The sequence below is a fragment of the Mchenga conophoros genome, linkage group LG3 (genome assembly GCF_057382185.1).
Source record: "Mchenga conophoros isolate Kocher_MC1m ecotype Shallow Benthic linkage group LG3, M_conophoros_male_GT1.1, whole genome shotgun sequence".
Taxonomy (NCBI): domain Eukaryota; kingdom Metazoa; phylum Chordata; class Actinopteri; order Cichliformes; family Cichlidae; genus Mchenga; species Mchenga conophoros.
This window is the reverse complement of record NC_140528.1, coordinates 66,246,880-66,264,804: the sequence shown is the minus strand read 5'-3', so window position 1 is coordinate 66,264,804 and position 17,925 is coordinate 66,246,880. Positions and strand designations below refer to the sequence as shown.

The window sequence follows — 17,925 nt, the reverse complement described above, 5'->3', positions numbered from 1 at the left end:
CTTTATGGGACCATATAAAGTAAGCTAAGAGGCATGAATGCAATGATAGGTCTTTGTGGCTTCTGTGGTTAACAGTTAAGATAGCCCGATAGCTGTGATAGTTACAGACACAGTGTGTAGCTTGCAGAATACATTTCTGCAAAGTGATTAAACGTCCTTTATGTTTCCAGGGATAGACAGCCTCGGTCCTGAAAATACGACAACACGTCTACATACACAGACAGAGAGTGGCACATGTTCAGAGCGAGGCAGACACGCACACAGCAAACAAAGACAGATTTCTTCATATCAGATTCCAGATTGGGGGGAGTTGGCGACATACTTCCCATGAGTCTCTGCTTTCTCTAAACAGTCTAGACTCTATTCACCCCCCCAAATATCTACTGTATCAATCCATCTGTCCTCATCAGCTTATCTAATATTACTGGAAGTTATTACACCCATCACTTATCTATCACCATAACCCGGAGTGATGATATTTTTAATCAACAGCATACCTCAGCGTTAATGAAAGTCATTAGTTTGTGAGTCTGCAAAAGGAGGATAATTAAGTTGATTAATTATTATTAATATGTCGCAGATTTGGAACAAAAGGTGAGGTGCACTTGGCTGCAATTCATTATAACGTGAACTACCAGGAGGTACACCTGATTTATCTCACATGACAGCTGGGCAGACTTTTGTGAAACTGTAGCTCTCATGATAAAAAATCGTTTTCATCCCTTTTTTTTGTGCAGTCAGGCTTGTTACTTCGCTCAAGATCAAAGTGGGTGTCGTTTTGCGTAACATTGTACTCATGTCACGTGCTCTTCGGGTTTTATCAAGTTATTCTTAGAACAGCCGAGGTCTGAACTTTCTGTTCTGTCGTTAGCAGCAGGTTTTTTTTCCGTTCACATCAGTTCGACAGCAAAAATAAAACCTTACTTTGGGAGATCAGAAGGCCTTTCACAAGATAATGCCTTTATTCTTCCAACTTTCTTTATGTGAGATTCAGACAATGGTTTTTGTCTCGCCTCACTGGTACCAAGAGGACAAACCACACCTTCTGTGTACTGACCCCCCCATCCAACATCCAGCAGGACATTTTCTATGACATCATACTACTTTCTGCTGCCAAGAATTTTTTCTTCCATTAATGCCCCTAACTTTAGAACCATTTGCCCCTCAATGGCAATATCTCCATCGATCACCAGGCTAATGCATCCGTATTCACAAGGAGTCACCACAGGAGGTAGTTTGAGTTAGCGGATTTTATTATTATTATTTATTTTTATTTTCTTTAAACTGGATGCTGTTCCTGATGCAGCCCACCGGTTGGTGAGCAATTGGTGGAAGTTGCTGGTTGTCACCATGTGAACTCAGTCACAAAGAGAGTGCTCCCCGTGATTGTTGTGATTCTAGTTGGTTGCTAGCAAATTTCTACAGTCTCCCACACTTCGCATTGAAGACTCCAACTTGTCTGCAAACGCTCGGCAACCACTTGCTGAGCCTTAACGCTGCAATCAGGAAGTTTCAAAAGTCGCAGCATTTACTCTAAAGGAAAACGTCTGTGTTTCCAGACTGTGTTGAACTCATGGTTTTGTTTCCACTCAGGCAAATGCAGCAATCTGCTAACGACCAAAACAACCTGAAAGAGTTTTCCGGTGTAACACCATATTCCTCCTTTCACCTAGGAACTGCTGCCGGATCAGGGAATACACATTTTTCCCTAGCAGTTGGCGGTTGCCATGGAGTCATGAATTAATTTCTAAGCCTGTGTGACAAGAGCCTTTCTTAAATAAACGTTCAGAAAAAGTCACTGTGTCTCAATTTCTCTACTCCTATTATTACACTTTGATTTAGTGGACTGTTTGCTTACACAGCATGAATATCATGGGGTTATCTCAAATAGAGAGTGGCGGAAATGGTGAAAGCAGCATTTAACTGTGACTGACTCACTAACCGCTGCTATTTGCCAGCATTTACAACTTGTTGAGCCTCTGACCACACATAGAGAGCTATTAACATCAAACAATGCTACAACACATATAACATTAACAGCTGATAAAAATGTGTTTTAGCATAGTTTTAGCACTGCTACATCCACATCCACAGATGACACATTTCTCCTTGTGGTTTTACTTATTTTGACCTTTGATGCTTTAATTAATATTCTTGTTCTCTGTAACATTAGTTTAAACAACCAAGAAACCAAGGCAGTAGCACCCAAAATGCTAATGCTAGGCTCAATGTTAGCATCAAAGGGGAAGACTGGGAAACAGAAACCAGTAAATGACATTAGGTGGCTGTGTACATCTTTTCTATTTATTCCATGGTTTTGTCCTGGTTCTGCGATTCGTCCCACCATCGAAAACATGCTTGAGTAATTGTGCTGTTACTGTGCGCTTCATCAATGCAGTAGCTAACATGTGGAGATCTAAAATTGAGTTTGCCTGCAAGGGGAGATATCTTATCTTAGGGAAAGTAAGTAGAAGAAGGAAGTATCTTAGGAACAAATATGCTTAACTGCTTAAAGAGAGATCAGCACGAACATTACCTTTTATTGTATTTACATATTAAACATGCAGCTAGAACCAGCACTGATTAGCTTTGCTTAGCATAGCTCTCAGACGTAAGGGGAAACTGCCAGCCTGATTCAGGTCAAAATAAATAAACCAGCCCGATTATAAAGAAAGACAAAGAGTGTGCAATCACTTTGCAGTTGCTGACGCAGTACTGACACTTCTGGCAATGTTGTAGTACCAAGAGATAATTAGAAGGGATACATGTAAATTGCTGCACTGCAGCTAACACCTTAATGCACAAACTCTGTCCTCTTTCAAAGCTTGGACTTGTGACTAAAATCTCATTTGAATGTTCCCTCTAAGGCATTCCCAGACAAGTCAACAAACCTTCAAGAAGCTTCTTTTTATAGATATACCATACCCTCCATGCTCCATGAGGCTCCTCCTCAAGTTTCTTCTCATCATAGCAGCCTCATCACAAATAATAAATATACAGTGGGGCAAAAAAGTATTTAGTCAGCCACCGATTGTGCAAGTTCTCCCACTTAAAATGATGACAGAGGTCAGTAATTTGCACCAGAGGTACACTTCAACTGTGAGAGACAGAATGTGAAAAAAAAATCCATGAATCCACATGGTAGGATTTGTAAAGAATTTATTCGTAAATCAGGGTGGAAAATAAGTATTTGGTCAATAACAAAAATACAACTCAATACTTTGTAACATAACCTTTGTTGGCAAACATTTACTATAGGTCTTTACCAGGTTTGCACACACAGTAGCTGGTATTTTGGCCCATTCCTCCATGCAGATCTTCTCGAGAGCAGTGATGTTTTGGGGCTGTCGCCGAGCAGCACGGACTTTCAACTCCCGCCACAGATTTTCTATGGGGTTGAGGTCTGGAGACTGGCTAGGCCACTCCAGGACTTTCAAATGCTTCTTACGGAGCCACTCCTTTGTTGCCCGGGCGGTGTGTTTTGGATCATTGTCATGTTGGAAGACCCAGCCTCGTTTCATCTTCAAAGTTCTCACTGATGGAAGGAGGTTTTGGCTCAAAATCTCACGATACATGGCCCCATTCATTCTGTCCTTAACACGGATCAGTCGTCCTGTCCCCTTGGCAGAAAAACAGCCCCATAGCATGATGTTTCCACCCCCATGCTTCACAGTAGGTATGGTGTTCTTGGGATGCAACTCAGTATTCTTCTTCCTCCAAACACGACGAGTTGAGTTTATACCAAAAAGTTCTACTTTGGTTTCATCTGACCACATGACATTCTCCCAATCCTCTGCTGTATCATCCATGTGCTCTCTGGCAAACTTCAGACGGGCCTGGACATGCACTGGCTTCAGCAGCGGAACACGTCTGGCACTGCGGGATTTGATTCCCTGCCGTTGTAGTGTGTTACTGATGGTGACCTTTGTTACTTTGGTCCCAGCTCTCTGCAGGTCATTCACCAGGTCCCCCCGTGTGGTTCTGGGATCTTTGCTCACCGTTCTCATGATCATTTTGACCCCACGGGATGAGATCTTGCGTGGAGCCCCAGATCGAGGGAGATTATCAGTGGTCTTGTATGTCTTCCATTTTCTGATGATTGCTCCCACAGTTGATTTTTTCACACCAAGCTGCTTGCCTATTGTAGATTCACTCTTCCCAGTCTGGTGCAGGTCTACAATACTTTTCCTGGTGTCCTTCCAAAGCTCTTTGGTCTTGGCCATGGCGGAGTTTGGAGTCTGACTGTTTGAGGCTGTGGACAGGTGTCTTTTATACAGATGATGAGTTCAAACAGGTGCCATTCATACAGGTAACGAGTGGGGGACTGAAAAGCTTCTTACAGAAGACGTTACAGGTCTGTGAGAGCCAGAGATTTTCCTTGTTTGAGGTGACCAAATACTTATTTTCCACCCTAATTTACGAATAAATTCTTTACAAATCCTACCATGTGGATTCATGGATTTTTTTTTCACATTCTGTCTCTCACAGTTGCAGTGTACCTCTGGTGCAAATTACTGACCTCTGTCATCATTTTAAGTGGGGGAACTTGCACAATCGGTGGCTGACTAAATACTTTTTTGCCCCACTGTATAATGTACGCTTATTTTGGTACAGGCTTCTCACAGGCAAGCCTAATTTTGCCGCTAAGTTATAATGCACGGCCTGTTAGGAACTAATAAAGTACGCACACAGTAGCACCACCGCATCGCCCCTTGCTGTGATCTGGGTTGTGTCCATGTGATTTCAAGTGATGCAACATGATCCAGTCGAACGTTCCTTTGGCAGTCGAGCAGCACACAGCTCAGCACCCTGAAGGCAAAGACGTGCACCTGCCGTCCCCGGTGACTGATCTCAGAAACAGACCCCGAAACGTCACTCAAAACCACCCGACAAGACCCAGACTCGCAGCGTAATAAGAGACGGGATTATGTTTAACTGGGCTGGATTCCTCGTCAAATTTCAAATGCTTTTAGAAGACTGTAAAAAAATATTACTGTGACACTTGTGGGTTTCTATATATATATTAACGGTATATATTTAGGATAACGAGAGAGGGAGGAAAGAAAAACCTGATGGATGATTGGAGACCCACATTAAGGGAGTGCAGATTATAAATATATTATATATGAAACAACTTCAAACGTGATGATGATATAAACGCTTTGATTGGTGGGATTCTCTCTCTATTATTGTGGAGTCTTTACCTTGAGCACCTTGAGGCGACAGTAGATTTGGTGCTATATAAATAAAGTTGCATTGAATCCTGGTAAATTTTCACCCTCCTGTGACAATTATTTATGACTCTCCTCTCTTAAAGTGAACTTTCAGAGCAGCCCAAGCCTTTTTTTTTTTTGTTTAACATCCTGGTTGATATCTATGTGGCGTGACACGTCAAGTAAACGCTGCCAATGCAAAGGGAACAGAGATATGTTGGCCTCTATACTTCCTTGTTTGCTCTCACTCCTCTATCACCCCGTGCTGACAGTACATTTAAGGTGGTAACTTATGTATTAAAAACTAGATATTAAGTGAGGCAGACAGACAGAGCAAAAAGAGCTCAATCTGTACTCAAATACAGGCGAAGACTGTGTATGACCTGTGTGTGTGTGTGTGTGTGTGTGTGTTTGTGTGCGCATGTTTTATTACTTGTGTGGTGATATGACGTGCGGTCAGTGTTGTCTCTGTGGATTCATTTCCATCTTCCATAGCGACAGTGATTGTGGTTAAGTTACAGAAGAATTTTAAAGGTGAAACAGGTTCATGTGTCAGCGCTGCCAGGCAACCGACAACTGTGTGAAAAGATCACCTTCATACTTTCAGAATCAATGTAATGACATTCTCATCATGCTAGGGAAGCGAAACAAAGCTTTACTATGTAATGGAAATATTTAGCTTTTTCAAATGTGGGCAACTGAAATGCAAAAGTCTTGAGCCACCCCTTCATTTCTTTCTATTTTGCTCGGGGAATGGGAAATAGGAGGGACAGCAGTTTACTGAAACATGTGCGTGGAAATGAGGCATGTATGAGGCAAAGACAGAGTTTGTACAAACTAACGAGCTTGAAAGTCAGTTTTCGGTTTGCCCTCTTTTATTTCTTTCTTGTCGTTTCTTTAGTCTTCGGGAATAGTTCTCCAGGCTTGTCACGGCCTTGCCTTGCTAAGCATTAATTTCTTTCTCCAAATGATGTGAAGATCATATTTACTCAACGTGGAAACGTGCTTAAGGTTTGAGCGATGTTGATATACGAACAGCCAACAGAGCTTGAATAGAGGATTATGTGTGTAAAATAAATGGGCTCAACACAGATGCCACTTGGGTTTTCTCATGTTTTCTATCAAATATACAGACACAGGAAAACATGACCACAAAGCCACTTGCGTCACTGTCACATACGTCATCGCCTCTGTGGAAACATGACTTCATTTGAACTTGACTTCCACCTTAAGATTCTCTTGAAATCTTTGGCATGAAAAACAAATATCATGCTCGTGGTCATGACATGATCAATGTCACCTTACTGGGATAAAGGTAGCGGGAAAGAGGGAAAGGAGGAAGTGCCACAGAGGGTGTAGGGTGTCAGCCAGGTGGCAAAGGGGCAAGAGTGTGATTAGGTCTTGATTGCCAAAGGCCAGATGTGAGCTGACCCCACACATCAGTCTGCCTCTTAACTGTGTACCTCCTTTCAGCTCATCACTGCTAGAAAGAGCCTGACTGTAAATCAAACTGCTGGTAGAATGCGACCAGTCGTCCCACATACCACAACAGGGGATCGAATGGCTAACTGTAGCCCACAAACCCCTAAACCAAACTTTCACATCATAAATACAGTTGTATTAATTACCATTTATTACATTAAGAGCTCTCTTTCTAATCCCTTTTGCATGAATTCAGACTTACCAGGCTTCAGTTCATCATAAATATTTCAGAAAAACTAACAAGATCCAAAAGACACGCAGAATTTCATTACTATTACATAGTTACTATTTCACATCTGAATTTTAGATTACATTTTAAAGGTTTTGTGGGATCACTGAGGTACACATGGGGTTGCCGTCCTTCTCAGGAAATAACTAACATGGAGTTACCATGATCCAGCTGAACGTCATTCACCTTTTAAGTGCTCATGATGTTGACTCACTGAGAGACACACAGGTAAAAATTCCACCTTAAACGTTACAGATTCTTTCGTCCTGTTGCGCAGTCACTTATATAAATGTATATTAAACTTCCGCTGTGGAAGCAGTGGATGCATAACCTACGAAACAAGTCGCAACTTAACATTGTGCGTCATTAATAGCGCTACATCCGTGCCTACTAAGCCTATATAAGCCTGAGAGCAGCCTATGATCCTGCCCTGTGTTTTTGTGTAGGCTGAGGTTAAAGGCTCGGCCCTGTCGGCCCCACTCACTGCAGAGCAATCTGCCGGACCACACCAAACTTTGAAAAACACAAACACTGTGTCTCACTTCCTTCTTTGGGTGCATATTTATTTAGCACACGGCAGTCCCTGGACTCTTTATTAGGTACACCTGCTCACTTTTATATCTAATCAGCCGGTTTCCTGCAACTCGGTGCATTTAGGCATGTAGACATGGGGAAGACGACCTGACAGCGTGTTGTCTGCCAACTGGAAGATCAGTGAATTGATCCCAGACTCCACATACCCAAGTATCCTTGGGCAAGGTACTGAACGCCAAGTTGTCCCCCAATGCTTCCATCAAAGTGGGAGTGTGTGTGTAAATGCTGGAAAGCTCCGAGGCATAGATAAAAGTGATTTCTGAATGTGTGAGTGAGACCTGTAGTAGGAAAACACTTGGAGTGCTCAACTGAATAGAAAAGCGTTACATAAGGCCACGTCCACGCTAATACATTTTCGTTTGAAAGCACACACCGTCCACACTGACACGGCGTTTTTGGTCAAGGAAAATGGAGCTTTTTGAAAATGCTCTCCAAAGTGGATACATTTGAAAACGTCGTTTTCGCAGCACAGTGTGGACTGCGTGAACAGAGACTTTTTAAAACAATGCATTTTAGTCATGTGATGCAGTCATGTGACCAATTAAACTAAGATGAAAGAGGGCATTATACAGAAGTTGTTTTGTTTCCTCTCAATTTTGACAGCCCTATTAAGGATTAATACCAGTTTGTACTTGCTCCACATAGCTTTTCTTCAAATTCCTTAATTCTCACTCGCTTTTGCAACTTTGTACTTTTGTGTTACCCGTAGCAACAACTCCACCTCATTGTTAGTCCATTTAAAAAACTCGGATTAGTGTAGATGTAGCCTAAGATTCAGTCCATGTAGCCACAGTTGTTTGTGTGAATGCACTCGTGCTCTCAGAATAAGAATTGCAATGAGTACTGTATATTCTCGTTTATCTGCACTACTGCACTGTTTTATCTTTGTAAAGCACCAACTAACTTGGTTCTGCAGTGGTCTGATTGGTCAGATTTGTTGATTTAGATCCTCGCTTGATTTGAAAAAAATCAATGCTCTTTGTATGAAAAATATTTTTGACGTATAAAATATTTTACACATCCAGTGTGTCTGTGGTCATAAAGGTCAGAACGTGATGTGAGCCGGATTTTGATGAGGCCGAAAAAAGACAAATCACTTTTTTCAGTCAGTCTCCTGCTCGTCTTTCATAGAGCCAACGGATGGACAGCCACTAATTTGATAAAATAAATCTGCCCAGCTTTGAAACCCGGCTCCATTTGTCTCAGGAGACCAGAGGAGAGGTTCGAAAATATTAGGTAACAAATAAACAGCCAAAAACAACATGAAAGAAACGATCAGCCACTGCCTTTACTGAGCCAAAAGGTGATACTAAGCATGGGGACATTCAGTATCGCACTCGTATACTGTACACGCAGGCGTCGGTAATCCACACACAGACGGACACACAGCTCCTCCGTGTGGGCTGAGGTCCAGTTCCGACACTCCAGCCCTCGGAGGTCTTTAGACGGGATTCACACAGCATCCGGCCCTTTACTGAGGCGCCACCACAGGGCTGTGGGGTATAAACGGTTTCTCACACCAGCACTTCTCAGGCAGTTAAAAACGTCTCTGCCAGCAAACACACATGCACACACACACACGCATGCACACACACGCACAGAAAATGTGACTGCAGTCCCAAGTGGTTGCTTTTGAATGTAAGGAGGTGGCTGATTACCAAGAGACCCACAGGGCACACCAGGTCAGCGTGATCTCAGATGTCAGCCATACCCTCCAGCACACACACACACCATCCATGCATAAACACACACTACCATACCGGTGATACTTTCACCTCTTCAACTATCCGGAGCATCAGCTCATTTACTCAGAAGTAAAACTTTTCCAAACGACTTTCTGGAGCTCTAAACGCTTTTAGTTTAACCTCAAAAAGAGTCAGCGCACGCTCTCGATAAAACTATAAATATGAACAGTTTCAACATTTAATGATAAATTACATCACAAGTCGGATGAAACTGTAAGTAAAGAGTCGTGTGCGTCTTTGATGATGTGTCTGTATGTTAGGAATGCTGACTTGGCCGTCTCCTCCGATGACTTATTGCCTTTGACTGATCCAATGCCACAAGCTTTTATTCACTCTTAGCTTTGTAAACTAAACATTTACTCAGATTTGCCAGCTTTCAGCAATCAGTTGGAGCAAGTTGCATTTATAAAAAAAATAGGTCAACTTTAACCATTTGGGTGGCCTGTTAAACAACAGGGTGTGTTTCAGAGGGCAAAATACACTTTGTGAAATCTTCTTCACAGAAATGCAATTTAGGTATAATAATTATGTAACCGCAGCAGCTTATTGTACTATAAAATGTGTTTTCATTGTTATCAGCCTAGCTCCTGCCATATTACGTTTCTTTATAGTCAGAGAGGTCACAAATTTTACAGCAAAGCAGTAATTAAATCAGAAAACTAGGAATGTAACAAAACTGGAGGGATTTATTTTATTACTTTAGTAAAGGAGATGTGCTGAGGACAAAATATATAAAAAGAAGATGGAGACTAGGCCTCGTGTAAATCAAATGTTTTCACTATGACTGTGTAGAACAGCTCACCTACACTTACGGGACACAGCGGATCATCTGGCTCCACCTCAGCCAAACCCTAACATCCTCCTCTGTTGCGACAACGCTCTGCATGTCCTCCTTCACTACATCCATGAATCTCCTCTGTGGTCTTCCTCTTCAACTTCTGCCTGGCAGCTCCATCTTTAACACCCTTTGTCCAATATATCCACTAGGGGTGCAACGATACTCGTATCGGTATTGAACCATTCGATACAGTGCTTTCGGTACGCATATGTATCGAACAATACAAAATGTTTTATTTATTTTATCAACTTTTCTTCTGACGATGCTGTCTGTGTTGAGCGCTCAGTGGATCTGCGTTCGACTACTCCGCCTAGGCTGCACTGTCGAGTGCAGATCCACTGAGTGCAGCACAAGCTACCAAGACAGAAGCTAAGCTCGTTGCAACATGGCAAATTGAACCTCCCCCACTCTCATTCAGATCTGGCGTTTGGAACTATTTTGGTTTTCATGTGACGTATGACCCTGATGGTAAGCGAGTCATGGACTAAAGTAAAACAGTATGTCGGATGTGCCATGCAATGCTCAATTGGTGGGAACTAGTGCGTTAGCGCAGTTAGCTCGTTAACATGTTGACGCCGTCCAGCCCCACTCACGGGGCGATCCGCGGTAACTCGTTAACGGAAATTTGCCGTGTTGTGGCGTTGTCATTTTAACGAGATTTACGCTGACAGCACTAGTGTGAACACAACGAATATGACTGCACATTTACGCCGACATCATCCTAGTGCAAAGACAAAAACAACAAGCAGGCATGCTACAAACTTTACCTGAGTCATTTAGACAGCCGTTAGCACGTGATTCTCCTTATGGGGACCTGATATGTTTAATATGCTGCTGAGAATATAGCCCAGAAGAAGCGTATAGTATAGCTTTTATTTTGGGAAGAGACATTTCTCTGTAATAAACGCTCTTTTCCAAGGATGAGTGATTCCTCAATCAGATAGATTTTTTTTATTACTTTGTTGTTTCAGCAACATTACATTTAAAAACTGTACTTTTGAGTTAAAATATATATTTATAATTTTAATAAATGACAAATTAAAAAGGCATGAACATTTTTTTTTGTATCAAAAAAATATCGAACCGTGACACCAAAGTATCGAACCGAACCGTGAATTTTGTGTATCGTTGCACCCCTATTATCCACTATCCCACCACTGCGCACGTGTAAACAATCTCAGCCTCACATCTCCAACATCCTCAGCCTGAGCTGTCCCTTTAAACCTTCCCCTTCACTCCTGCTGCTTACCCTCTGTCACCAATCACCCCTGACACTCATCTCCACCTGCTGCACAGTTTCTGAATTCTCATCTCCACCTGTCTAGTGAACTGTCCGCTGCTTTGGATGGGTTACCCCAGGTATTATAATTCATCCACCTTCACTACCTCCACCCTTGCAGCTTCACGTAATCATCCTTATCCCTCTGTAGTTAGAACAGATCAGCTGTGTTAAAAGATCCGGTCGAGTCCACTGCCCTCTCTCCGCGTCACCTCCAAACCTCCACAGGTATGTCATCTGGACCCGCCACCTTTCAACTCTTCACCCTCTTCATAGCTCACTTTCTGCTTACTCATCTTCTGAGATTCATCGTAACCGCCCGAATCTCAAAAGTGTACGCCCCGAGCTCACCTCCACGCTCTCGTTGACCTCTATCCCCCCGTCGTTGTCATCGTCCAGCTGTTTGTGGATGTGTCGCAACGCCTCCAAACTGAAGCGGTCGGCCTCGCCCATGCACGGCGGCATCACTATGAGGCAGGGGTCTGCGGAACAAAACAAAACAGAAAAATAGAGATGAGAAGGGAAAGGTTGAGATTAACAAAAGCAGTACTCTCGTCTGAGTATAAACAGGTGGAAGTTACACCTGCGAGCATTCGTAAAACCGGCTCTACTAAATGCTACCCAGGCTTTCAAGGAATTTCTGCTATGTTGTTCACTCGCTGCATACTTGGAACATGGAGGCAGCACATTGAGCAGAATGTAGGTTACAGTGCCAACAAAACAAAGAGCACACCGGGATGATATGTAGTAAAAAGAGCGAACAGAGACCGGGCGGTTATTTTTATATTCTCAGAGAGGAACGACGTTCTTATAGCGTTTAGATTTTATTTGCTGACTGTTTATGAAACAAAGAAGCTTAAGATGCCGCTGGATGGGTATGCGGTGATATGCTAATGCAGGGCTATGATAATAAAGTCTCTGACAGCGTGTTTACATAGTTTCACCTGCTCTCACAGCCCCGACCACACCTCACGCTCCAGGCATTTATTAAAATCAGCTCCACTTTCGTGTTTGAAATGGACACGTGACGCGACTCGTGACGTGAAAGCGCACTACAGGAGACTCCTCCACGTGCTCACTAGTGTTTGTTTAATTAAAGACTTCGATAGCTCAATTATTACAAACGCTGAGGTGACGATGATGTCTGTGTTTTTGTCACAGCAGCGCAGGCGAATCGGCGGTCCTGCCGGACTCTGTCGCGTGCTGTTATCATTCCTGCAGCGTCCCCAGACATTCCCCCTCTCTCTCTTGTTTTTATTCAGCCCTGTCCCGTCCCAAAGGGCGAAATGAGCCCATTACTTCCAGCCTTCCTAGCGATGGACAGTGTCAGCTGGCTAAGAGCCAAACTGTCTCAATGGAGCCACAAAACCACACACAGAGGCAGATGTGTACAACCACAGAAAAAAAAAAGACAAATGCATGCATCACAAGTGCAAAGACATCCCTCTGTAAACCACAAAGACAGAGCATTTTTTAAAACACTTAGATTGTAAAAAAAACAACTGAATCCGAGTCATCCCAAGGCCTAACAAATAATGATGCTCCCTGCTGTTTATAGAGCTGCACAGCACTGAAGGCCAACAATACAACAGCGAGACAGACACACACCCAAACACATGCATCAGGTTTTTAAGTGTTCTTGGCAACAGGCGGCGTTTCCGAGTGCGTGTACACGACCGCCACCGTGACGGCTTCACAGAATGCAAACAAGAGGCGGTAAGAAATCACATTATACGGCTAATAACAGCTCTTCCCTGAGAGCCAATGGACACGCCGCTTTTGAATGCACAGCTGGGCAACTCGGACAACCGCACACCTCGAAAGTGATTCGTTTTCAATGTTTAATTGCTCCGTGCATTTACCCGACGACCAAAAAAGGAAAACGCATGCACAAACTGTAGCAATGTTCTCAAGGCGTGAAGCAAAAGTTCAACAGTCTTCTTTAATTTTAACGCGAGGACAAGAATCAGTCGACATGTGAAAGCGTGTCAGCCGTGTCAGCAAACATCTCGTCTCGTCACGCTGTCACGAGCTTCTCGTCATGGGTAGATGCACGTGTCTTTCTGCTAGGCGATGCGGGTTGCAGGTGTAGCTCGGCAGAAAGAGAAATAGTACCTGGTGAATGTGAAAACACCCGCGAGGTTTCTGAGTTTTATCTGATTGTTAACCAGGGCATGATTTCTTAAGAGGAATTGCTGCTGAGCTTTTCAAACGTACTTCTTGCGTTTTGAGTGCCACAGGAGCCAACTGGTTCCACTATATCCGAGAGAAGCTGGGAAACGCGAACTAAATCAGTGTACAGCAAATGGTTAAAAAGCACAAAGTGCAAAGAGTGTTTGACACAGACAGCTTGACAAAGTCTGGAAACTCAGTCGGGGATCATGAGTATCATGACAAGGTTTTCAGCTTTCTTAGTTAACCCTTCAGGCTGTGTGCTCATACAAAAGAGGGTGTTGGTGTTTGATGCATCATTTGACTCTTGTTCTGCACAAAATGAACGGACTGAGTCCCGCTTACATCAGAGGAATGGCTCACAGAGAGTTATGGGAATATCAAAAAATGCTAACAGCAAAAAGACGAGAGAAATGCCGGAGAGGAAAATGCTGTCAGTTCACGAGTTAATATATTTATTTCACCACTAAATGAAGCTCAACGAGTAAATTTAGAGCTCACACTGCAGGAGACGCGGAAGTTAATTCACTTTTTGCCAAGTTAATGCTGGAACATTGCAAAACATGCAAACTGATCAGACTGCAAATCAGGACTGAGCACAAGTACGTTCCCTCACTGGCCATTAGGTACTCCTCTTCAGCTGCTCCCTAACGCAAGTATTTAATCAGCCAATCATGTGGCAGCAGCTCATCTAGACATGTAGGAATCGTCAAGACGACCAAACCAAGCATCAGAATGACGGAGGGTACAGGATCAGAAGACCACGCCAGAGGCTTCAGTTCGCATGGTCTCAACTTCTGCTGGGCCATTCAGGTGGTAGGGTCAAAATATGGAGTGAACAACGTGAAAGCATGGATTCAACTTGCCTGATATCAGCAGTTCAGGCTGGTCTTGGAGGTGTGAGGGATATTTCGTGGCACACTTTGGGCCCTCTGCTGTGAACTGAGTATCATTTAAACACATTTGCCTGCCTGAGTGTTGCTGCTGACCATGTCCATCTTCTGATGGCTGCTTCCAGCAGGATAACACGCCATGCCACAAAGCTCAGCTCGTCGCAAACTGGTTTGTTGAACGTGACAAAGTACCTGTACTCTGTACTCAAATGGCCTCCACAGTCACCAGATCGCTATCAACTAGAACACCTTAGGGAACGAGGTGGAACGAATAATTCGAATCACGGATGTGAAACCGACAAATCTGCAGCAGCTGTGTGACGCTGTCACATCAAACACCAAACATGTGAATATGGAGCAAAATCTCACAGGGATGTTTCCAGCACCTTTTTGAATCTGTGCCATAAAGAATTAAAGCAGCTCTGGAGGCATAAAGGGCCCAATCCTGCACCAGAAACGTGCACCTAACAAAGCGTCTAGCGAGCGCATTCATGTGCTTTCTGCAGAATTTCATCCAAAATGTTTTCTCTCAGCTGAAAAGAAATTGTGGTGCGCTTGGATCGCGTTCACGGAAACAGAAAAATGCAGCTTCTGACTAATTACATAACCTGCCCTGGAGCAGGCTGCGTTCAGCACAGGTTCCCATCGCAGGCAAGCCGGGTTAAAAGAAAGCCACCTTTGAGACAATAACTCACTAACACATTCATGCTGCTTCATACACACTTGCGAGACCAGAGGAAAGGCGTGTATGTTTGTGTGAACTCGCCCCATTAGATCTGCAGCTTCCACTTTTTTAAAGCACCCTGATGAGCATGTACAGCTCGCAGGCAGCCATGTGATATTTTCTGTGGGTTTTTGATGTCAGATCTGTTTACTAAAGCCAGACTTGACACGTTAGTTATAGAACTGCCACTTGGCAATCTACAGAAGAAGCAAAGAGAGGCATTTGATTGGACGCATGCCCGGGGCTAAGTTTGGATGAGAGGACACTGGGTAGGGATGAACGTGTCGAGCGAAGGAACCAGCACTGGCAGAGGGCTGCGAGTGGCCTCACGATTGGCAGAAGGGAGCGATACGCCGCCAGAGGTTAGATAACACGGTGATCATTTGTTCTTGTGCAAACAGATACAGCGGACTGGTTTGAGGGAGTGAAACCACAGAGGCTTTAAAGTCTCCACCTCTCAACACGATACAGTGACAGAGCTGGGCTAACTTGAACTGAACTTTTGTTTTGACTGATGTGCTCCAAATAGAAACATCACTTTCTTTCTGACAACACGGTGTGCACCAATCAGGAACAGACCTTTACTAGGATTCCCCTAAAGGCTGTGTGCTGTTGGGGGAAAAAAACAGGAACAAAGAGAACCACAAAACACTCCAAACCACTTCCGTCCCCATAACGAAGACAGTAGATGAAGAAGCGTATCTGTCAGTGACAGGAAGTAATATCAGTGCGAACGAGGCTGCTTTAGATAAGCCTCATTTGGGCAGCGTCTGTGCGCCTGTGCTCGGTCAAAAGCCATCTGATGCTCGAGAACAAGTTACATAATGCATTTGCTTAGCTTGCCAGAAAAGTTTACATAGTCTGCTGTTTGCATAGCATGCACATCTAGTTTGCTGTTTGGTTATTTAAAGGAACCCAAAAAGACTTGACTTTTTTATGCAGAGAAAGAAGCAAAACAAGAGCCGCGGTTTAGCCGGAATTCTTTCTTTTACAGGAATGTCGGAACTGACAGCAGCACCCTTTCACTGTCTGTGATGTTGGTTTTCATTCCTCTATAAGTACTACTGGCCTAATTCTGTCCCCTGCATAAAGGAAAAGATGCTTCCAAGATAAAACAAAAGAAGAAATTTTAAAAAGCTGTCATTCACACGCAGGATTTAAGCTGTCCCACCTGCTGAGACATCCAGAAATGTGACAGCGCAGGCCTTTTCTCCCCCATTTCTGAGTACGTTTGAGGATAGTTGTTAGCACTACAATGAGAAACCATGTGACGGGAAGTGGTCGTCGGTGACCCCCCCTGAGCGTTCCAGGGGGACGCTTGCTAAAAAAAATACTCAAATTAAAAACAGCCGGGACAAGCGGTCCCGAAAGATGACAAAATTGGAAAGCTCTGGGTTATTTTTAACCTATCAGGCTCCCGGCTGTCAGGATGTAAACGCTCAACAATGGCAGAGGTCTCCCTTGCTCAAACACACACAGATGAGCAGGAAAGCGGCTGTACAGTAATTTGCTTTGCTATAACTCACAAAATGTGTGCAAGCTGTCACCGTGGGGGTGGGTGGGTACTTCAAAAGAACTTGATAGCTAAAGCATTTATCTGTCAGCTGCTCGCTTTAAAGTCATTTCCAGCACCTTTTTTTTCCTGCTCTATATGCGTGACATTAACAGGGTGTTGTTTCATGTTGACAAAAAAACATGTGAAGTCAGTGAGAAGCAGACAGAGAGGAGTGTGTGTTTGTGATGTTCGATGTGTTTGCCGTGGGAGCTGTGGGGTGAGGGGGGAACTTCCTTCAATTCGATCCCTGTGACATTTGGCCTTTTGTGTTTAAACGCTCGAATCGATGCGCCAGACCTCATCCCGCTGAATTCTGGGTGTGTGGTCTGTTCAAATGTTAGACAAACATGTCTCCTACAGAAAAAATAAAAACAGCTTTACTCGCTGATCTTTAAGCCCCTGTAATCTTTTCATGTGCTAATATGAGAGCTTTGACAAGCCTTTCTGTTCTCCTATGTTTTTATTCACCTGAGATCAATGCCGAGGCAGGAGTTTGTTCTCTATCAATGCACACGATCCATCAAGATAGCTACTTTTATAACCTACTGAGCATTGTGTAAATAGCAAACCTTAACAAAAGCTGTTTTCGCCTGATGCTTTTGGACTAAATCGGAGTGAAAGGGGTCCAGGCGTGGTCTGAAATCGTCCTCACTGCAGAAAACTTCATGTGTAAGATGTTTTCCCCATACTGGAAACCCAGGTGGAGTCTATAGGAGGCAGGACTCGCGGCCTGTACAGAATCTATTCTTAAAACTGGCTCAATCAGACATAAAGTCTGAAAAACGTCTGTTCAACGCCCGATCTGTCCAATTCAGACCACCTTGCATCCTCACATGCAGTTCCAAATAATGCCTCAGCTATAACGGCTTTAAGTATTACTCATCTGTCCCATTGACCTCTATGATATGAGTCACAGCGCTGCACCACTTGATTTGAGTCAATCCCACATACATCTTTGTGCAGCTGTCATAGTGTGTTTGATTCCACAGCTTAAAATAGTCGCCCACAAATCCACTGTTTAAGCAGCGTTTGCCAAAAAAAATGAAGCGCCTGGCTGTCTTAAGATATTACTTAGCTCTAAACACACACATTTGTTTTCACTGAAGATGTGGATCTGGCAGAGAGCTGCAGATTTCTTGACAAATAAATAAGGACGAGAGGCTGATGTAAAGAAGGGGAGCTAATAGAGAGCGTCTGCTTA

General features: G+C 43.6%; 1 protein-coding gene across 2 annotated transcripts in view; it reads right to left on the bottom strand.

Annotated features, from left to right (window-relative positions):
• The window catches only part of stim2b (stromal interaction molecule 2b), a 57,432-nt gene that overhangs the window by 18,487 nt on the left and 21,020 nt on the right, over positions 1 to 17,925 (bottom strand). For both annotated transcript variants that reach the window (XM_085266815.1, XM_085266814.1), the window contains exon 2: positions 11,732 to 11,862. In XM_085266815.1, the coding sequence (XP_085122941.1) occupies positions 11,732 to 11,845 (114 nt within the window). In that variant the 5' untranslated portion in view covers positions 11,846 to 11,862. The remainder of the gene's footprint in view (positions 1 to 11,731; positions 11,863 to 17,925) is intronic.